This window comes from Apodemus sylvaticus, chromosome 14 (assembly GCF_947179515.1).
Source record: "Apodemus sylvaticus chromosome 14, mApoSyl1.1, whole genome shotgun sequence".
Lineage (NCBI taxonomy): Eukaryota > Metazoa > Chordata > Mammalia > Rodentia > Muridae > Apodemus > Apodemus sylvaticus.
Genome location: NC_067485.1, coordinates 44,747,514 through 44,770,139, shown reverse-complemented (window position 1 = coordinate 44,770,139; position 22,626 = coordinate 44,747,514). Strand labels below are relative to the sequence as shown.

At 44.7% G+C, this 22,626-nt stretch overlaps 2 protein-coding genes and 3 non-coding genes across 8 annotated transcripts; 2 read left to right on the top strand and 3 right to left on the bottom strand.

Annotated features, from left to right (window-relative positions):
- Nucleotides 1–393: 393 nt before the first annotated feature.
- LOC127665107 (histone H2A type 1-B) lies at nucleotides 394–879 on the bottom strand. The gene has a single exon (XM_052157518.1). The coding sequence runs from the start codon at nucleotides 840–842 to the stop codon at nucleotides 450–452; it is 393 nt and encodes a 130-aa protein (XP_052013478.1). The 5' UTR covers nucleotides 843–879; the 3' UTR covers nucleotides 394–449.
- Nucleotides 880–994: 115 nt separating this feature from the next.
- LOC127665098 (histone H2B type 1-C/E/F/G/I-like) lies at nucleotides 995–4,118 on the top strand. Of its 4 annotated transcripts, none has more exons than XM_052157498.1 (3): nucleotides 995–1,515; nucleotides 2,419–2,495; nucleotides 2,873–4,118. In XM_052157498.1, the coding sequence occupies exons 1-2, from the start codon at nucleotides 998–1,000 to the stop codon at nucleotides 2,444–2,446; spliced, it is 546 nt and encodes a 181-aa protein (XP_052013458.1). In that variant the 5' UTR covers nucleotides 995–997; the 3' UTR covers nucleotides 2,447–2,495; nucleotides 2,873–4,118. The 4 variants fall into 4 exon arrangements, with proteins under 4 accessions (XP_052013458.1, XP_052013457.1, XP_052013455.1 ...); XM_052157497.1 differs by having other exon boundaries at nucleotides 2,579–4,118; XM_052157495.1 differs by adding an exon at nucleotides 2,226–2,313 and having other exon boundaries at nucleotides 2,419–4,118.
- Nucleotides 4,119–12,551: 8,433 nt separating this feature from the next.
- Nucleotides 12,552–12,634, bottom strand: Trnal-uaa (transfer RNA leucine (anticodon UAA)). The gene has a single exon. It is a non-coding gene; the product is annotated as a tRNA-Leu (tRNA).
- Nucleotides 12,635–18,070: 5,436 nt separating this feature from the next.
- Nucleotides 18,071–18,144, bottom strand: Trnai-aau (transfer RNA isoleucine (anticodon AAU)). The gene has a single exon. It is a non-coding gene; the product is annotated as a tRNA-Ile (tRNA).
- Nucleotides 18,145–18,684: 540 nt separating this feature from the next.
- Nucleotides 18,685–18,758, top strand: Trnat-agu (transfer RNA threonine (anticodon AGU)). The gene has a single exon. It is a non-coding gene; the product is annotated as a tRNA-Thr (tRNA).
- The last annotated feature ends 3,868 nt before the right edge of the window (nucleotides 18,759–22,626 follow it).

Here is a 22,626-nt window from a genome sequence, read left to right as displayed (position 1 = left end):
CCAAGGAAAGAAAATGTAGCTTCTATATTAACATTATCTGTGAATACGCACAAGGTTCCAAGTCTGAATAATTTCTGTCCTATTTGCTCCCAACCGCATACAGTCATACAGCAGTGGTGATGGCACATGCCTTAACTACACTAAGGACACAGGCAGGCTGGTGAGTTCAAGGCTGGACTGGCCTACAACAGTTCTAGGACGTGAGACTCAGCCTTAGCATCCCAGACCAATCAGAGGAAAACTATTTAGATTTGGGTTCATATGTCGCCCCTGGGAAGAAACTACGTTTGCTCTAAGATAACTTGGGCTTCTCGTTTTTCAAATCTCTCACCATTAACCCGCTTGTAAAAATAACCTGATTTAGCTTAGTGTTCAGATCTTTAAAAGGTGCTGTGGATGGCTCTGAAAAGAGCCTTTGGTGACTTGTAGGACGCTTTGTACAAAGGGTCTCACTTCCCCTTGGCCTTGTGGTGGCTCTCGGTCTTCTTGGGCAGCAGCACGGCCTGGATGTTGGGCAGGACGCCGCCCTGCGCGATGGTGACGCGGCCCAGCAGCTTGTTGAGCTCCTCGTCGTTGCGGATGGCCAGCTGCAGGTGGCGCGGGATGATGCGCGTCTTCTTGTTGTCGCGGGCCGCGTTGCCCGCCAGCTCCAGGATCTCGGCCGTCAGGTACTCCAGCACGGCCGCCAGGTACACCGGGGCGCCGGCGCCCACGCGCTCCGAGTAGTTGCCCTTGCGGAGCAGCCGGTGCACGCGGCCCACGGGGAACTGCAGGCCTGCCCGGGAGGAGCGGGTCTTGGCCTTGGCGCGAGCCTTGCCGCCTTGCTTGCCGCGTCCAGACATCTTAAAGAACACAAAGACTCAGACAGCCGAATGCTGAGAAACAGCAAGAGCTTGGCTCTTATAGTTTCTTCTGGGCGCGAAAAAAGCGCCTATGCGATTGGCTGACTTTTTCTTTTCTTCCAAACCAATGGGAAGCATTTCGGGGCGCACTTCGAATGGGCAAGAGTTCGGATGCGTCATGGGTACATCAGGAACCAATCACAGCTACGCGTTCCTATGCCTCATTTGAATATGGACTCATTAAATATACCGGGCCGGTGGCTTCCGCGATAGTTAGAGAGTTTCAGTGTTTCACAATGCCTGAGCCCGCCAAGTCCGCTCCGGCCCCGAAGAAGGGCTCCAAGAAGGCGGTGACCAAGGCGCAGAAGAAGGACGGCAAGAAGCGCAAGCGCAGCCGCAAGGAGAGCTACTCGGTGTACGTGTACAAGGTGCTGAAGCAAGTGCACCCCGACACGGGCATCTCCTCCAAGGCCATGGGCATCATGAACTCGTTCGTGAACGACATCTTCGAGCGCATCGCGGGCGAGGCGTCGCGCCTGGCGCATTACAACAAGCGCTCGACCATCACGTCCCGGGAGATCCAGACGGCCGTGCGCCTGCTGCTGCCCGGGGAGCTGGCCAAGCACGCCGTGTCCGAGGGCACCAAGGCCGTCACCAAGTACACCAGCTCCAAGTGAGTTCATCTAACTCACTCCTGACCCAAAGGCTCTTTTCAGAGCCACCTACACTTTCAGCGTAAAAAGCTGTTACACATGTGTTCTTTTCTGGAGTCAACTAAGGGGTACTGCATCTGAAGTTTTTACCACCCAGTGGTGTGTGCGCATGTGTCCTGCCCTTGTCCTCAGACTGGCTTTAGGTCCCAGCTTTAGTATCGAGTGGATATTCTTCTGTAGAACGAATATGCAGATGTACATCACATACCAAGTGGCATCACAGGTTTTTTTTTTTTTCTCCCCCAAAGGACCAATAAGTTAACATCTCACTTTCTTCCAACTAATGACTTCTCACAATACTAAAGCAAAATTTTAATGTTTTTCTCACCAGCACCAAAGATGCCTGCGTTTTCCTAAACCATTTGCCTTCCAGTTAACATTGCTTTCAATATCTATTATCCACCTAGTAAGCCTAGAAGGATAAGAATGCAAATTCATGATAAGCCTCCCTGACCATTCTCAGTCATTGCTGGTAGCCTGTAAATTGGCAAAACTTTGAAGGAAAATTTAGTAAGATGTTTGTGGTTAATATGTAAATGTCTTTTATAACCTGAAATGCTACTTCTAGAAATTTTCTGGTTCTGGGAAATGTAAAATGTGTGTCCAGCGCCCGTGTTAGTCTTCCTTCTAGGCTGCGCTCCACAGTTACCTGTTTTGTTTATTTCTGCAGCATAGTTTGTGATTCAAAAAGACCTGAAGTAATCTGTTTAATGGCGAACAAAAATACTGCATTGTGTTTGGTGGGAAAAGATACGTAGGTGACTTTTCAAAATAATTATTAATTCTTATGCTATATGATGCTTTTTAAAGTCCTATATAGTAATTGAGTCATTTCTTTTTCTTTTTGTTTTGTTTTGTTTTAGTTTTTCAAGACAAAGTTCCTCTGTGTAGCCCCGGCTGCCCCTGAACTCGGAGACCCACCGGAGTGCTAGCATGAAAGGCGAGTGCCACTGTCCCCAGTTTGGGTCATTTTCTTTTCATTGCATCCTTTTAAGGTAACTTGTACTTGTGCCTATACTACAGATCACAAGGCAGGTGTTCGGTGACAGTTAAGAAACTGCTTGAGTTTGCACAGCTAATACATAGAAACTGGCTTAAGAACTTCCAGAACTCGTGCTTGCTGCCGCTGAGTATCATCGCAGCCTGTCTAAACGCTGATTTGTGATGGGTGTCTTCAAGACACAAGACAGTGTGACAGGAAGTAGCCCTGTGTGCCTGTGCATGTTTTCATGAATGTGACCAAGCCCTGGGAACGGTATAAGATACTTTGTGGAAAGAAAGGGAGCGAAAATGCCCTCTGCAGTCCCCTACTTCCAGGCATCTTTGAGATCTTAGAAATCACCAGCTTCCGCTGATGTGGTTGGGAGCTGATCATCAATACCCTGTGTGTGTGGATCGTGGGCACTTCTCTCGCTAAGACTAAAGACCTTCAGTGAAGAGAAAATCCTGTTTCATAACCTAAAGAAGACCCACCTGAGGAAAATGGGAGGAATACGTATCCCCTTTAAGAGACAGGTACCACGAAAAGACCCTCCCTCAACAGAATTGCTTACAGACTCACTGGTAAGCCTGTCCACTTGAGGTCTACTTGGGAAAACTTTTTTTTTGAATTAGTTTTGTTTTGTTGCTTTGTCTTCCCTATAGCTGCCAACCGTGATGTTTAAATTGTTTTAAAGATGAGATCAAGAAACTGAGCAGGGACCATGAGGTCCCTAAGGGCAGAGAAACATTAAATAAATTTGTTCTCTCCTCCTGCCCTCTACCCCGCTTTTGACATAGTGTCTCGTGATGTGTTTATTCACAGAAACTAAAAGCGTGCAAAAGGCCTCACCTCCTACACTGCTACCATGGGATGATGTTCACTGCACACATATTTGTGGAGAAATCTGTACATCCCAGAGGCAAGGGCCTGAAATCTGACCTTATCCATAGGGATGCCTTCCTTAGCAATGTTTCCCTCAGCATTCGTTTTTCACAAACAGCATGTAATGATCAGGTATAGCAAGCCAACTCCAGTAAGATGCTCACCTCTGACAAATCTGTCGATGATACAAAAACCCTCAAGACATAGTAATAAAGAAGCCGGAGCGATAGGTAGGTCTCAATTCAAAACCCTTACTGCTCTTCACAAGAGCCTGCGCTCGGTTCCCAGCACCCCTGGCAGCGTGTCACAAGCGACTGTAACCCTAACTCCACGGCATCCAACACCAGTCTCTGACCTAGGACAGCCAAGCAGGTGACACACGATCTCTCAGGCAAACACAAACAAGTATACAATGAAAGACCCAACAACCAAATGTACCAAGTAGGTTCTATTAGGATGCTTGTATCCGAGGAACATAAGGATAAGTCTAAAACCTAAAAGAGATTATAATAAAAAAGACTGATTACTGAAGAACATTTTAATAATTCTGTAAGGTGATTATAACTTGTCTCAACAGTAGCCATTTCATTGTAATACACTACAGTTTTCTGTTTCTTCAGAAAACTTTGAGATTGTAAGGATGCCAGCTACCGTCATGTGCATGTGTCTATAATTAAAATTGGACTGTCTATATCATCATTTTAATTTTGGAATTGTGATTTTTTTTAACTATCTGAAAACCAGCTAGAAAGGGTTGAAATTGTGTGTGTGTGTGTGTGTGTGTGTGTGTGTGTGTGTGTGTGTGTGTGTTTTCCACAAATATAACCAAATTCTCTTTGCTCTTTCTTCAAATCTGAAGGGGGGAAAAAGCTAAATTTGAAAAGAAAAACAACATTTGAGGCTACAACATTGAATTCCTGAGTAGTATTCCCTATAATTCACTCAGAACTTGGAAATTTTAGCACAGTTCAGATTCTGAAGTATACTGACCTGGAATCTCAGTGTTTTATATGAACAGAAGAATATGACCCTAATGTTTTTTAAAAGAATATTTTCTTTTTTTTTTTTTTTTTTTTTTGGATTTGGTTTTTTCGAGACAGGGTTTCTCTATATAGCCCTGGCTATCCTGGAGCTCACTCTGTAGACCAGGCTGGCCTCGAATTCAGAAATCTGCCTGCCTCTGCCTCCCAGAGTGCTGGGATTACAGGTGTGCGCCACCACCACCCTGCTCAAAACAATATTTTCACATGAGGAACTGGTAAGAGCTGGAAGAAAGGCAGAAGGCAGGAAACCTACGAGCTTGACTAAGCAGCCAACTCCAATCCTCTAAATTTGGGCCTCCCTCAGTTCTTCCTGGGCCTCTCTATGAATTGAGGCAGAAGTTAGAACTTTTACACCCTTGGTATAAAAAGAACATGAGCAGACACCCGAGGATTCAGGTCCACAGAAGGCAATTGCACAAGTACCCAGGCAGAAGGCACGGTGACTGCTAGGTGATCATGTACAAGTCAACTGAACCTGCTTCTTCATCTGCAGAGGAGGAGTGGAAAACCATCCTGGATTCAGAAAGCTTTACAATTCAAGTAAGACAATTGCTACCACAGAAAAGTGAGTAAGAGTTACAGATAAAGGAGAAATGAATATTATAGGAAAATAACACAGGGGATTATGTCCCTCCCAGAAATCATAGGTATTTAAAAATTAAAAACCCAGTACCAGATATGGGATACCTCCACTTGAGTTGTTGGTCAGAGGCGTACCAGAGATTCCCCCTCCCCCAAACACAGCTAGAGCTATTGGTTTTGACTGCCCACCACCACTTGATGGAAAGACCCCGATGCTGAAGACACTGCACATTTGGGACATGGGACATGGAGAAATCAAGATGGTACTGACCAGAACTCTTCCTCCCTATTGGCTAGCATGGGAAGGTTCTGGGGTAATCAATAGTCTTACTTAGCTGTTAACTCTGTGAACTTTAACAATGGCTTGTATAGAAAGATATGCCCGTGGGTAATCATAGATAAGTATTATGAAGAAAATCAACCATTTTCTGATTACATATAAGGCTGTCTCCACAAGAAGAAACACATCCCATGCCCAACACTATACTCTTTTTCTGTTAAATGGACATAAAACTAAGCTGCCCTCTAAACTCACACCTTCCTACCCATAGAGTGGTGCAGCCCAGATCTCATCAGAAGTTTCTTTGAGCAGTGTGTGACCATGGTCTTTTGTACAGGCCTCTTTTTTTCCATAACAACTCTAAGACTCAATTATTTATGAATAGCTATCTACACCATAAGCTTCGACTTGTTCCCCGACTCATACAACCCATTTATTCTAGTCTATGTCTGCCACATGGCTACCTCTGTTTCATGCATCTGACATCCTCAGAATTCAGGGTGAATCCCCGGCCTCTGTCTAGCTCCTGGAGTTCCAGTTTCTCTCTACCAGAAACTCTTCCATCTTCTATTTTCTTCTTCTGCCAACATGCCATCAACTTCTTGTTGACAGGTGATGTTTCCACACAGTACTTAAGAGATTCTGTCTATATCTGAGGAGAGATAAGCAACCACATGGGTCGTATAAGCTACAAGCTAACTGGGGAACGAGCCAAAGCTCATGGCCTAGGCATTGATTCTGAATTGATCAATTCTAAGCATTATTCTTATTATTCTAGGAACAAAGAGGCCAGGTAGAAAAGACCAAGGTTACGGCAGTGGATGCTGGCAAACACAGAACCTTAACAGGTTGTCAGAGTACAAAGAATATTGTGTCAATAAAGAGTTCAGTCACAGATGGGACATCTCTACCATACACACATAACTAAGTCTCAGAAATAATCACAGAAGAGAGAGAAGAAAGACTGTAAAAAAAGCCAAAATTCAGGGAGGACTGCAGTGAACCAGTGTTTTCTGGACATGATAGGACCAATACCCGCATGAAACCCCAGCAGCTGTGGTTGCCTGCACAACATGGAGCAGGACGAGAGCCCTCACCCCTGAGGAGGCATGAGAAGGAGAGAGCTTCTGGGACAGGGATGCTTTTCTTTCTTTATGGGTTTGGCAGGTTGATCCACTCCAAAAGATGGCCCCACACCTAGAAAGTACAGATTGCATTTGTTAGGTTTGTTAGGGTTGAAGAATCACTGAGGGAAGACCCCAGACTCAAAAAGTATGCAAAGGCAGAGTGTTTATTCTGCAGAAATATCCAGCACGCAGAGGTCAGCCACTCCGCAAAACCGCCACGCCCCAGTGAGCTTGTGGCTCCCTTTTTATGCAGGGCTAGGGGAATTTTCCAGAAATGTTAGGGAACCTCTTATATGATTGGTAGGGAAAAAGCAGTGTGACATTAGTACAGTTTTGATTGGCTGCTATGTTAGTGTCTCTATATCTGCTGATACCTTGGGGAATTTCAGAAACCAGCTCCCCCTGGCCTTGTTATCTCCTCCGGCCAAGCGTCCCAGGCACTGACTCAGCGCTGGAGCTCTTTCCCCTAGTTCAGGGTCATTACGGATTCAAGGTCCATGGTCAGTGGCTCCCTCTGAGGAGCCCAGTTTGCTTCTTGGGGAATTAAAAAATTTTATTCCCAAGGTTTTTATTTCTTAGTGAACCTCTCAAGTTAGTTTTTATGGGGGAGGCAAAATTTGAGGAATATAAAGGTGGAAGCGGATTGGAGAGGAGTTGGGGGAGGGGCAAGGAGTAAACATGATCAAAATATGTCCTAGGAAAGTCTCAAATAATAAACCTAATTTTAAAAATAATGGTTTTACCCGATTATACTCATACGCTTTCTTTCTTTCTTTCTTTCTTTCTTTCTTTCTTCCTTCCTTCCTTCCTTCCTTTCTTTCTTTCTTTCTTTCTTTCTTTCTTTCTTTCTTTCTTTCTTTCTTTCTTTCTTTCTTTTTTAACATTTCACAATTTGTTCCACTCTTGCAGACCCAGAGTGAATAACATCATTTGTGAAAGATATGTGACTAAGTATTAAATATTCCCATCAGGAGTCTGTAGCCTCCAAAGCTCACTGATCCGTGGTGAGAAAGGGGAGATAGTATGATTAGGCGACACAGAGTGACTATTTAAGTGAAATTTCTGATTGGGGATTTCTTCTGGATACTATTTCATTACACGCCAATCCAAAACTCAGTGGCATAAAACAAGCTGGTATCCTAATCCTGGATCAGCAAGTGCCACTATCCTGGGTTCTGGGGTCAGCGATTCGGATGGGCCACAGCTGTAATCTGTGTGATCTGCAGACTGGTAGAAAGCGGCTTGGAATATCCGAGGGTAGCCCCTGAGGACTGTAGTTCACATCGGACCGGCCCGCGTGAGCCCGACAACTGATGCTGTCAGTGGACTGGGATGACCTCCTCCAGAGAGTCGGATCTGACGCGCGATGGCTCGAGCACCACAAAGTGGATCCCCAAGGAGATCGAGTGTGAAGCTGTGAACTTTCCTTTCAGAATAAAAGTGTAAAAGCCATCGTAGGTTCTACCTTGCATTTGAGAGGAAGCTTCAATGGAAGGGACAGACAAGCAAGGATTACCCTGCCAGACAGGATTCCCAGGAAACCTGGCAAAACATTCATCAAAACTGGGCTGTCCTCCGCAACGTCCTCAGCTCCACAGGGGTTTAGCCTCTTTGACCTTGCCCTGTAAAATGTGAAGTCAATTTTATGCTCTAAACAAGCAAAACCTCCATGTATGTTCAACATATCCCACAAGAGGGAGGTAGAGCTTCACTTTAAATAATTTAGAATTTGCAGTCAGAGGTGTATCAGGGATGAGTTAGTTCCCTCAGGAAAATATCTTTAGAACAATGTGCCTGCTGATCCCATGATGTAATGTTTAGTGCACTGAACTTTGAATCCAGGGATCCAGGCTCAAATCCTACTGGTGTATCTCACATTTTTCATTATTAAATAATTTCATTCCTTGAAATTTACACTTGTCCCAGTATTAACCCCTAAAACCGCCCACCACGCATGTTCACAACCAACACTAGTTTTATCAGCCCTCGGAAATGTGAGTTTACGTGTTTACGGAGACCCAAGGTCGGAAATCAGTACTGGGGGAAACCTGCCCAATTTCTGGAACCCGTGTTCCGGTGTGAGTGAGAAAGGTCACATTTCTGTTATCTCCTTATTCCCGGGAAAGAATACACATGCTCATTTTAAATAAATGCCTATTTTCCCCCTATTGGAAAGAATGGTCACATTATTCGCCCTTCGGCTGGGAAGCGGTGTCTGAGAGGCGAGAAGTCTCGAGCGGGGGAAGGCAATAAGCGTTCGCTCTTCTCCCGGACCCCACACCCAGTGGAGCAGCGGTTCTCAGCCAGGCCACCGCGTCCAGTCACAGCTACCGGGTTCTTGGGCTGCCTCTCTGATTTCGGTTAGGGAAAGCCTCTGCAACCGAAAATCGCTGTGACTGCGCCACAACACAAAATCATAGACGTACTTGAGACAGGAATTGTTTGGTGTTCTTTTGGTTTTGTTTGGGAGGATTTTGTCCTTTTTATTTTATTTTTTTTTTTTCCTACACAGATTGCACAATGGCTCATTTCTCTACTGAGAACTCTAGATGGCAGCATCCTGAGACTGTGTCGAAGATTGGACCCAGCTCACAGGTCTCCCCCTTGTGTGTTTCAGTCATTGTTCTCATCAAGATCTTCCTTCGCTCCTCAACATGAAGTCCGACCTTCCAGGCTTTCTCACCCATTTCTGCACACGCCCCCCATTATGGGGCTTAGGTACCCCATCTGTTTCCGCTTTTCTCATTGCCCCAAAGGTTAACTCTTGCTTCGTAAACTCTCCTCTCTAGTCCACGCATAATGTTCTAAGGAAGGCCAGGACTGTGTTTTGGTTTTAGCTCCAGTCTTCCCACAAGTGGTTCACAGCGGGGGGTTCAAAGTCACCCCAGGGTGTATAAACTTTGCTTTGATCCTCCTAGAACTTAGGATAGTTTATGTCAAGTTTGTTTTAAAGTCATTCAGCTTTCTTCCCAGTTTCACTTTACACTTGCCTTCACCTCTTCATGTTAGAGTTTGGGAATCACCAAAGAATGGGACCCTACTCAAATAGTATGCAACAGCAAAGAGCGTTTATTCAGCTGAATTTCCTGAATGCAGGGGTCTCCGGATTAGGGAATGGACTCACAGGCCCACCTTTTACTGTAAATTAGGGGAATTCGAGGGACAGTATATTCCCTTTTACCTTGCTGGGTTAGCTCTGTCCCGAGGGGTCTGACTGGTTCTAACATTGGTTAGGGCTCTGGAGACGTCCCCAGTGGTTACTCACTCATTCTAGCTTCCTGTTCTTGCTTCAGCCCAGATGTCGTGGTGTCCTCCAATTGGCTGCCCAAGCTTTGGCTGGCTGACCACGGGTTCCAGGATCTATGTTCTCATTTCTGGGAAACAGAAACTTAGGCCTAGTTTCCCAAACTGCCTGTTTGTAGCCTGCCAGCTGACTCTGACTAACTCAGTCCTCTCATTCCCAAATGTACATCCACTCAGAACACATCCAGGAGAGTCTCCTTGGAAGTAAATTATAACTAGGTCTCAAAGGTGGTATTGAGCACCTATATTTTTATAATTTTGGTTAAGACCTCACCTGGGGGAATAAAGGCTCCTCTAAGCCACCCAGCCTAACCCTCACACCCCAACCCCAATCTGGACTCTTTGAGCAGCCATCCTGGGTCCACTCTTGGCTGTAGAAAGTTCAGTCCTAGAAGAAACCAAACCTTTGGAAGACACTAACCATATGTGGTTAAAGTGAAGATTTTTTAATCCCTGTACACAGTCAGCAAGGGTGTAGGCCGAGGCACCTGCCCCCTTCCAGATGCAGGAAGAAGACAAGGCCCCGAGATTCGCTCTTACTCTTCCAGGTCAGTGCTCCCCACAGTGTGCTCTCAGCAGGAGTCTGAGAGTGGTCCTGGAGAAAGCAGGACAACCATCTCTGCAGGCCCCAGAGCCTCTGCTGAGGGCCAGCCCCAGTTCTAGCAATGGTACTATTCTGATCGCCAACCCCACAGCATCAGTGTTTATTGGTTTTGGAAAATGGATGAAGTAGTGTGTTCACCTTTGGCTAGTTGTGTTGAAGGAAAGCTACAGAGCTTTCGCCATGTGAGTCTGAAATGTGCCTCATCTAAGGAGCTTTTCCTTTGTCTCCATCAGAGTTTAGCAGCTTGTAATTTTCCCTCCCGCCCAATCTATATATGTGTATGTACATGGATCTGTGTATATACATATGTTTGTATCTATATGTGTCTAACCTATGTGTATGCACATGAATATGTATGTGTGTGTGTGTGTGTGTGTGTGTAATCTTTGCGACGAAGGAACCCCAACAGGGTGCTCCGAGGTGGGCACTGACTGAAGTTTTATTGGGTGGCTCATTGTTTTGCTGAGGTGGCTGGCCCTAGAGGGAGCACTTTATCCACCGGAGGGTAGGGCGGAGCTTGGAGTTTGCCTTGGTGACCTGGGAGGCCACACCATCCCCTAATCCAAAAAATTCAGTATCTCCTCAAACCACCATGGCTAGACTACCCCATCTCAGCCTCTCGGAGCAAAGCTGGTCAAATGCTGAGGAACTCGCTGGAAGGTTCGCTCCTCATCTTGTGCATTCTTCTGGCGTTCTGCCGGCCAAAACCAGCGTGATGAGTCTGGAGTTTGAAACTAGAGAATAGCCAGACTCCAGAGGGAGCAAATTTGGAACAGAGAGGAGGGTGAGGGTGGAAAATGCAAGGATTACAATATGTGAGAGAGTATTGTGTATGTATGTGTACATGTGAGCGAATGTGTGTGTGAACCTGTGAATAAGAAAAACAGTATTGCGGGGGTGGGGCGGGCTCTCCTCCAAGAGGATGCCTGTGCTCAGGTGGGTGGCCCACACCTATGCCTGAACAATCAATATGCAACCACCTGCCAGGCAAGGGAGCCAAACCCGGTGTCCCTAGAATTATGAGGTCGGAAGCAGAGGAATCTATGATTTTGAGGACAACCAATGTGACACATCAGAACACGGTCTCAAATAAAACAACCAAAGAAATAAAACAACCACTATCACATTCACTACTAATTTTATAAATACATGGTCACCAAATAGAAGCTCAACAACCCGTGTGGCTCTCTAACTGATAACAGAAAGCATTAGACAACATTTCTCCAATTTTCTATGAATGACAAGAAAATGTAACAATAAAATTCATTATTGATAGCAGAGTTCAAATTAATTTTACATATGCGTTTGTACTGGTTCTATAAAGGGGATGTTCTATTAGCTACTTTAATCATTCCACAGATGCAATATTGGTTTTAAGTCACTATTTTCCTTGGAAAAAGCAACTCAAATGGTTTCCACTTAACCTTTCCAACCAGAAGAGCCTTCACTCTAAAGATCATGGAACAAATATCAGGATTCTGCCAACTTCTTCTCATTTATTGGACTGGAGAAGTGGTTACAGGATGAGTTCAAGGACCACTGGACCCACTGTAAGTTAGACTTGAGCCAAAGCTCCATTAACCACTAGGCCTCTCTAAGTCCCCACTCTAACTGAAGAGGTACATGCTTCAGTGTCAATTCAGAACCAGCATTAAATAGCCCCTAGAAAGCTCAATTGCTTCTTTTCCCCATTATACAGTTACCATAGTATAGGGATATAGTTTTCCTCCGAGGAAGAACAGGGGAAAGGCTAAGAGAAAAACTTATTATTAAATAATTTATTTTAGCAAGGGCCCATCACGGGTCCTGGCCTTTTCTTCATTCAGGGAATTCTGGGTCTGCAAACCTCAGAGAACCAGAGTATATTTCCATAAAGGCAACAAGTGCAAAGGTTTGGCCAATTCTCTTGGAATGTTAAAAACTCAGGCAAAACTCAGACAAACCGATAAGGGTGAATACGTTTTCCTAGTGTTGCTTTCGAAACCTGAGAAGACTGTTGTTGAAACCCATAGACAAACCACTGCCTGTGAAAATGGAGCCATTATTGCCCTACGCTTGGGAGATGCAGGGAAATTGGGAAGCAAGCCTGTGCTACCTGGGTGTGTTATAAAGTAAATAAATACAAAAATAATATTCATATATGGGGGTGAATAAACTTCAAAAGTACTAGAGCAACTACACTAGCACTAGTGTGACTGATACTGGGGTTCGAACCCACGCAGGCATGCGCCCATTGGATCTTAAGTCCAACGCCTTAACCACTCGGCCATCCCAGTACTGTGGCCTAGTAGTCAAAGATAGTTCTCTATTCAAGAGCATAATCCTATGCTGACTTGTTAAAAATCTCTTGGAATGTGGTGATTATCACAGTGGAAGTTTTGTTTGTTTGCTTTTTGTTTTTTAATAAACATTAAGAAATGGCTTTTCGGCCGAGCGTGGTGGCGCACGCCTGTAATCCCAGTACTTGGGAGGCAGGCGGATGTTCGAGGCCAGCCTGGTCTACAGAGTGAGTTCCAGGACAGCCAAGACTACACACAGAAACCCGGTCTCGGGGGGGGGGGGGGGGGGGGAATGGTTTTTCATGATTACCTTCGATGTTCAAAATAAATCTTAACTTTTCCTTGATGTGCAAAGGAAAAACCACTGGTGGGAGTGGGGAGGGTAAACCACTGACGGGGAGTTGCATGGGGATTTCCAAAAGCCTCTTGCTGCACAGGACTACAGGAGGGTCCCCCCACATGATAGGCAGACACCAGGTTGACCTCACACTTAGAGGTAGCCCCGCCTTTGCTCCTCTTGTGTTGGCACAAGAGTGTGCCAGCAGGCTGTTATCAAACCCAGGGCTTTGAGCAAGCGAGGCAAGGACTATAGTAGGTCAACTTAAAATTGAATATTTTACTGTCTCCAGGTGTTGGGATTACAGGTGTACCATTATGAACCGTTTTTGCTTGCTTGTTTGTTTTTCTTTATTTTGTTTTGTTTTTTATGATTCATCTGCTTTTGCTGCGGACTTGTTCTTTCATCTTAAATATCTAGATATTCAGATTTAGAAGAATAGTATTTGATATTGCCTACCCAAGAAATTTAACCCAAGGAAGTCCACCTGTTACTCTGGTTTATATCGTGTCATCCCAGTACCAACTCAGAGGTAAGAAGGATGAGAGTATTTTGCTTGTGAGAACAGCAAAACCGTGGAGAAATGCACTGCACTGGTGCACATAAAATCTGCGTGTTTCCCCATGCTTCCCTACGGGAACGCAGACTAAAGCTAGAATTTGAGGGAAGGAATTTTATAACATAGCATATTATCTAAGACCGTAGCTGGTGGTGCCGTGGGGCGTAGTTGGTTACAGCATCTGCCTGGTAAGCAGGGGAGCCTGGGTATGGGTGCCAGCAGGTGTGTACATCTGAGTACTAGGCCGGCAACTGTAGTGGGAAAAATGAGTCCCTGTCCTCCCAGACTTTCTGGTACAGAGGAAGAGACTCCAGAGATGGGTTGTCTTTTCAAAGAGAAAATATTTAGGTGGGGGGGAGTTACAATTTAAATGAAGGTCTTCTTTGTGTAGAGATTGTACAGACATTTGCAGCCCCACCACCTCACCCTAACCAGCCTGTCTTTACCACTTCATTAGTCAGAAACAAAACAAAAATGAAGGGAATATATGCAAGTGTCTATATACATGACTGACAACTCACAAAACCAGCAATTAGCAAGCTGGAGTCAATGGTAGATTTTCAGTTCAAAGAGTACCAGCTCAAAACCTAGAAAGAGCTGATAATATTTCAGTTTGAGGTTAAGTATGGGAAAATAATGTCTCATCCTAAAAGCCGTCAGTGGCAGAGAGACAAGGCCACCTCTCTGTGTGAGATCTGTTTCTGTCCTAGTTGCCTCCGCAATCAGGAGGATAAGGCCCTCTTCCACACAGGAAGACCATCTTCTTTCCCTGGATTAATGTTAATCTCATCTATGGAAGGATGTCAACGCCGCACAGGGAAGCCCATGGGGATGTCTGACCAGCTCTGTGGACATCTCATTGCCCGATCAAGAAGACATGGGATATTAGCCATACAACGCTTTGCTGAAAGAGAAAACAAGATTTAAAAATCATAAGAGGGTCAAGAATGCTTACTGCTCCTTGACTCCCATGTGGTTCTCAGAACTCACATGGTGACACACACTGGCTTGTCACTCCAGTTTCCGGGATCAGATGCACTCTTTTGAGTCCCCAAAGCACATGGTGGACATACATACACTCAGGCACACAAACATATACACAAATAAAAATAAATGAAAAGGACATTTTTGAAAAGAAATGGCAGATGTGGTGGCTTGTGTCAGCATTTGGGAGACTGAGGCAGCGGTGCAAGGTCACACAGCAAAACTCTGCCTCCCACTCAAAACAGAACAAAACAAAACAAAACTATTTCACGAACACGGGCAAGTAAGGAAGCGATGGAATTTTGTTCCTGTTTTCCATTAGTTTGGCCGTTGTAACATGTTCGTGAATTCAGGGGCAGAGTGTTTGTTCCCTTCTTTTATGTCCTCAATTTTTCTCCTCTTTCTGTTTTTATTTGGGGTGGGAGTGCTTCATTTTATTTTGAGGTATGGTCTTGCTATGTAACCCAGGCTGGCCTCTAACTCTCAGAAATCCTCCTGCACAGGTTTTCTGTGTGCTGGAATTACAGGCTGCATCCTGACCCCTGGTTCCCCACCACCACCACCACCTCCATTCCCAGTGCAGGGCGTTAAATGCAGGGCCTCAGCAGTGCTAGGCAAGAATCCTGTAGGGCAGTCACTCTGCCAGCTGAGCTGCATCCTAAGCCAAGAAGAAACTTGGGGAAAATTCTCTTGTCCTTGCTTGGAAAAGGTTCCTTACTGACCCACAGGGCACACTGAGTGCTGTCCATGAGAAAGGTTAAAGAACTGCACTCAGTGTGCCCTGTGGATTCATGGACAGTCTGCGGGTTTGCCTGTGCAGCAGGAGTCCTGTGAGGGTGAAAAGATGGCCATGCCTTTGGGTTTGCTTTTCTGTTTTCTTTTTGAGAGAGGACCTCAAGTAGCTTGGGCGGCCTTGAACCTCCACTTCTCTGCCTTCGACCCTATCCTGAGTTACAAGTGTGAGCCATGGTGGGGGGTGTTATGTGGGGCTAGATATCCAGCCTCTCACATATTAAGCACACACTGTACCCCCTGAGCTCATGGGGTCTCTTCATTCGCCCAGACTGCCCTTAGCCCTAACTCACAGTATTCTATCTTGACCTCAAAAGCTGGTATTACAAGCTGTGATGGTTATTCCCAATTGTAAACTTTACTAGGTCTAAAAGGAACTACAATTCAGAAATGGAGGGCACAGCTATGATCCAGATCTTGAAGCACAGAGGGCATGAAAAGCAGAGGCCCAGGGAAGGTTGTAGACACCTTTAATCCCAGGAGACAGAAGTATGCAGATCTCTGAGTTCAAAGCCAGCCTCAGACAAAGCAAATTCCAAGAACAGTTTAGGTCCAGGGATTGTAGAACACACCTTTAATCTGGACCATACCTTCTCCTGGAGGCCTACACAAGGACAATGGGAGAAAGAAGGCCTCCTTCTTCTTTGCCTGCTTGCACTTACTTGCCAGCAAGTGTGTTGGAACTGACTTCTTCAGGATTCCAGCTTATATGGAAGACCAGCTGAAACATCTAGCCTCCTGGGACTAGATTCTTGGACTTCCTATTCACAGCCGCCCATTGTTGGGTTAGTTGAACTGTATACTGTAAGTCATTCCAATAATTCTCCTTAATATATAGAGACCTTCCGTAAATTCTGCTGTAGCAGTAGGTAAATGAGTTAATCTGCTTTATGCTCCGGGAGGGTCGCACTTCCAGCCACTCGCCCGGGCCCTCTGGATTCATGAATAAGATACATGAATACCAACTGATTCGGTGTGCCTTGTCTAGCTCAATGGCTGAACGTTTCTAATCCTCTCTGCGTCTAGCATACATTTCCCTCCAGTATTCCTGGCATTAAACCTTCTAAACTCTGTTTCATCTCTGCTACCCCGTTACCTCCTGGGGACCTCCCCCCATCCCCAATCCCTACACACACACACACACACACACACACACACTTAGGGCTGCATTCCCTTTGCACCTACATTGCAGGATGACTTCTCTCCTGCAGCTCTTAAATTTGATCCTTCTCCCTGGAGTCAAGGTGATTCCTTTTCCCTCCCTCGGCCCCTCCTCTCTTGCCTCACCCCCACCGCCCTCAATCTAAAAGTCCCGCCCTCCCTGTCTTCCTGCCCAGTAAATGGCTGTAAGGCAATTCTTTATTATCTATCAAAGTCACCTGGGGGCAGGGACCCTCAGGACTGGAAGTTCGGCTCATTGGAACCAAATCCTAACATTCCATGACTCTAGAAAACCCTGACTAATAATACACCGGCCTATCTGCTAATTCTCCATCCCAGGGAAATTTAACCCTGAGACTCAAGTTTGTTTTTGTTGCTGTGATAAAACACCACGACCAAAAACAACTTGAGGGAGGCAAGGGCTCCCTCCTTACAGGTTATATAGGTCATGCTTGACCGTATAGGTTATAGGCATATATATATATATATATATATATATATATATATATATATATCATATATATATATACTTGATATATATACTTGATATATATATATATCATACTTGAGGGAAGACAGCTCTGGAACTCACAGTAGAACTTGGTGGCAGGACTTGGAGCATGCTGCCTTCTGGTTCTTTGTACTCATCCAGCTTTCTCATACAGCCAAGGGCCACCCGTCCAAGATGGCGCGGCCCACAGTGAGCTCCGCCCTCCCGCATCAATCATAAATCAATCTGGCGCCCTACAGACCAATCTAATGGAGGCAATTTCTCAATTGAGGTTCCCTTTTATTCTTTTCAAGTGATTACAGTTAGTGTGAAGTTGACAAGAACTAACCAGTACAGAGTAGCAAACTTACCCAGCCCACAGTCCAACTGTCTCCCTGCTGTGTGACTACAAATTACCATGACTGACAGCTTGGCTTTATATATGATTCCAGTGCAGTCACGTAAATACGTGGATGTATTTACATTTTCCCTCTGAATGTTTTCACTTCCTACAGGGACAAAATATACTGAGGGCTTTGTGTTACTTTTATTTTTATGCATATGGGTGTTTTGCCTCTTGTATGCCTGTTGTCCTTCATACAGCAAAAGCATATGGACTCTGTCTACGTCGTCCCTGCACTAAAGATCTACCAATTAAAACATGAGAATTGCCCAACGCTTCACATCTCAGGGGATAAATTATTACCCTCACTGATTTGAAGATGAAAGAAAAATAAGGGAAAGGGGTGATGTTCACTGCTGATGCTCAAGGTTTGGAGCTATCAGTCAGGAGAGCATTCTAGAATAATGGAACAAACACCAACGCCCAGGTCCACTGGAAGTAGAGAAAAACCAGGTGCCAATAATGAGAACAATTTGGCCATGAGGGAAGTGGAAATTTCAGCTAGAGAAAGAGATCAGGTGGGCTTGGCAGTTTACTATGATAGCTAGAGGTATTTGACAATCAGTACAAAAGTGAGCAATCTGACTTACAGGAGGCTCAGAGGCTCAGGTGTCTTAATAAAGGCTTGGTGGAATGAACTGTGTTTTGAGAGTAGAACTGTAGAAGGCAGAAGAGTAGAGTCCAGTTGTAAAATCTTGGTACCTTACTGGCCCGTACGGGGATCGAACCCGCGACCTTGGCGTTATTAGCACCACGCTCTAACCAACTGAGCTAACCGGCCAGGGATGCAAGAGCTGCCTTTCCTGAATTCCTATAAAAGATCTTAAACAGGTTTGCTTGCTTGCTTGCTTGCTTGCTTGCTTGTTTTTTTGACCTTTAGTTTTTGAAATAAGAAATGGCACTGATTTATCTTGTTTTGGGATTCAGCCTCAAGAAGCACTGTGTCATCCAAAGAAACATTTGGGTTTTTGTTTTCTTTTCCTTAAAATCAGACGAACCGCACCCAGGTTTTCTTCGCTCCGCTTGGGACGCCCAGTGATGCGGCTCCCACTTGAAACTACACAGCCGCAGGTGCGGCTCCGATGCTGCGACGGATGAGACAAGATTCTTTCCTTTTGCTTCAGCAAATGGCCTTTGCCAACGGAAGGTCGCTCCTTCAATCCAGCTACGATAAGCAGCCATTTTAAGAGAAAGTTCTTCTTGGTCTGTGATTGGTATTTCTCATCCTTTTCGTTTCTAAGCTAATTTCCAGAATTGCTGAGCCTTACAAACGTGTCAGATCGTATTCAAATAACATATAACTACATTCTTTCCCAGTTCTGGCTCTGTGGCTTAGCTGGTTAAAGCGCCTGTCTAGTAAACAGGAGATCCTGGGTTCAAATCCCAGCGGGGCCTTCCTTCTTTTTCTTATTTTTTCTTTCTTCCTCTTTGTTCTTATTAATCCTACCTGATATTCACACTAATTGAACTGGTGCATTTTCCTTCACGTCTTATGAGACGGAACACATTCCGCGAATTAAATTTTGCTGAGAAACTGAACAGCCTTGCCTTGGAATATGTAGATGGGAAATGAAGTAATTTGAGAAAAACTTTCCAATAATTCCTGAGACACTACAGAACTTTGATTTTGCAATCATGAGATTAGAGATGCATGGTCTAGCTGAGGTGTGCTCCTTTGCACACCTGAGAAGAAATGATAATAATTTATGAACTTTAAACATATTTAGTAATAATGGTGCACACTTGCAATGTTTGAGTTTGGGATGAGGCAATGACTAGCCGATTCTGATGTATAGTGCGGTACTATTTTTTAAAAAGGTGATTGGTAACAAAACATGCATATCTAACAACTGACAAACTGACTACAGGTAATTGAAAAAAATCACCTTAAGACTTGATGTCTTTGAGTCTCTTCTAGTAGATTTTGCATAGAATAACTGAAAAAAAAAAAAAAAAACATCAACCCCCCCCCCAAATTAAGACATTCAGACATTCATGTTTTATTTTCAATTTCTTTTCCTACTTTTGATGCTCTAAGATGTATTTTCTGATTATGCTAGACTGTGTAAAAGTCCAATCACCCTTCTTCAACAAGGCACACCAAATTCTACAGAGAACTGGATTTTATGAAGCTTTTCCCGGCCCTGCCCCCTCTGGGCATTCAAGATTATGCAGTGTGCCACCAGACTGGCAGAATAAAGGACCACTTAGGTTGCAGACATACTTCAATGACAGAGGACTTACCTGGCTCTGCGTTAGATTGTCATTACTACAAAATTAAAGTAATAAAAGAATAACAATTCCCTTACAATGAACAAGAATATTACAGAATGACATGTATCTCTGAAAGCACTGAACATGTGAAAGAACATGACAAATACATATAACTTTTATCACAGTTCAGACATTCACAGATGGTTCACTGCCTCTCTCTCTCCTCTCCTCTCCTCCTCGCCTCTCCTCTCCTCTCTTCTCTTTCTGACTCACTGCCTCCCTTCCCTTCCCTTTTTTTCTCTGAGACATTGTCTTACATTATAGCTGAGACTAGCTTCTGTAGCTCAGGCTGACCTCATTTTGTTTGATCAAGCATCTGTCTGAGGTCAAGGATCAATTTCAGACCTTAATAAATAACTTATCCATGTCCTCCTTCCTGAAGGACCAACTGTCATATACAAATAGAAAGGTCTGTCTTTGAGGGATTCATTTGTCTTTTGTTTTGAGAAGTGGTTTTTCTTATAACCCAGGCTGGTTTCAGATTTATTAAGCAGCTGAGACTGCCCTGAACTCCTGATACTCAGAGACATCTGCCTCCCAAGGACAGGACACTGGAAGCCCAGAGCTGCCTTGTGCCAGCTGTGTCTGTCTGTGTTTCTTCCTTCCTTCCTTCCTTCCTTCCTTCCTTCCTTCCTTCCTTCCTTCCTTCCTTCCTTCTTCTCCCTCTCCGGCTCCCTCTCCCTCTCCCTCTCTCTCTCTCTTTCTTTCTCTTTCTTTCTTCTGTCCAAGATTACTTGTCAATATTGGACACTCACTTAACTGGTGAATTTTGATGTCCACACAAAGATTTAAAAAGAAGCACAGTGCTGGGCGGTGGTGGCCCACGCCTTTAATCCTAGCACTTCGGAGACAGAGGCAGGTAGATTTCTGAGTTCGAGGCTAGCCTGATCTACAGAGTAGTTCCAGGACAGCCAGGGCTACACAGAGAAACCCTGTCTCGAAAACAAATAACAACGAAGAAGAAGAAGAAGAAGAAGAAGAAGAAGAAGAAGAAGAAGAAGAAGAAGAAGAAGAAGAAGAAGAAGAAGAAGAAGAAGAAGAAGAAGAAGAAGCAAGGTGATAGAGAATGTTTGGGGAAAGCTCAGGATCTGGTTCTGTAGCCTAGGCTTGCCTGAAACTTGCAGTGGTCTTCCTTTCCTGTCTTTGTCTGCCAGAAACTGGGGTTTGAGATAGACATACTATTGTGGGATTCTGATCCAAGAGACAGAACTTTAAAACAGTTTTAATGCGCATGCTCAGGCTCAGGTGAAGTATTGTTTGTAAAGAAACCTAACAGTGAGTAAAGCAAAACGGAGCTTTTTATGTGGGTTTTTTTGCTTCTTTGTCTCCTGAATATGATAAGCTTTTAGTTATTTTAAAAGTAAGATTCTAAAGATGGCTTGGGTGTGGAGGAAGGAATGGCTGCTTGGAGCATGTAGGAACATCTCAGAGAGTAAACCATGCAGCAGACTCCTTGTCCCTCCTCCAAGCTCGCTCTCTCTCTCTCTCTCTCTCTCTCTCTCTCTCTCTCTGTCTCTCTCTCTCTCTCTGAAAAGGCTTACTAAGGAAGGAGGAAGGTTGACTTAGTCAGGGATTCTATTCCTGCACAAACATCATGACCAAGAAGGGGAGGAAAGGGTTTATTCAGCTTACACTTCCACATTGCTGTTCATCACTAAAGGAAGTCAGGACTGGAACTCAAGCAGGTCAGGAAGCAGGAGCTGATGCAGAGGCCATGGAGGGATGTTCCTTACTGGCTTGCTTCCCCTGCCTTGCTCAGCCTGCTCTCTTATAGAACCCAAGAATACCAGCCCAGGGATGGCACCACCCACAAGAGGCCCATCCCCCTTGATCCCTAATTGAGAAAATTCCCCACAGCTGGATCTCACAGAGGTGCTTCCCCAACTGAAGCTCCTTTCTTTGTGATAACTCCAGCCTGTGTCAAGTTGACACACAGAACCAGCCAGCACAGAGGTGTAAGAAAGGTATGCTCAAGGGTGTTGCTCAGCCTGTGCAGCTATTTCTGTTTTTCTATGAAATGATTCTTACAGGCCCCAACCAAACCGCCACATCTGGGCTTTTAGGGTGTTTTCTGGAGCAAAACATAATTGGCTCCTTCTTTCTGCTTTACTTTATAATCCAGCCCAGCAATCTCTGGATTTGATCCCCTGCCCCATTTACATTTGATGCAATTATTCATATGATTGTATTTTGAGGAGTTCATTTTTCATATCCCACCCAGAAACTAAACCTTGAACCACTTACCATTTGCTATCTACCCTGGGTGAAAGATTCTGCTTCTGTAGCTCTGCCACTGATCCACCCAGCCAAGTTGCTATAAGCCTGGCTTGTGCAGCCTCCAATTAGAATCTCAAAGTAGCAAAGTGGGGGGCTCGGTAAATGCAGGGAATCGCTCTTCTCTAAATTGAAATCTCCAGGAGAAATGCAGAGGGGGACTTATCTCTGCCCTTTGATCTCAGTACTTGTAAGACTCAGAGTATGTGTTCACATGGAAGAAAAAAACAAAGCTCGCTGCAAGTCTGCACATAAACTCAGTCATAAATTGAATAAGAGGTTATAACAGAATGCCTACGTGCATATACACTAGGGGCAATTATCTAGCTTAACATTCACCATTTGTTACTAGCATGCAGGGTCATGGAAAAGTTTGAGACTATAACTAAGCAGTCCTGAAGTTTTGACAAACCCAGTCAATATCTTATCTCTTGTTTTTGCACCTGGGGCCTTGTGGTATACATCTTCTTTAGGGCATTCGGTTAATGATTTCTGCAACCCTATGGAATGTGCTCTACGTTTTAGAAATCTGTTATCTCAGAAGCAACTAAGCAGTCCTATTATAAAAGGAACTTGATGTGCTGTGGGGGTTGTCACTTGGAAACTATGGAAACCCGGTCAAACTAGGTGTTTCTGTAGAACAAATACTCTTTGTCTTTGTATACTGAGTCTGGGGTCTTCCTTCAGCGATTTTCAGAACCTTACAATTTAGCCT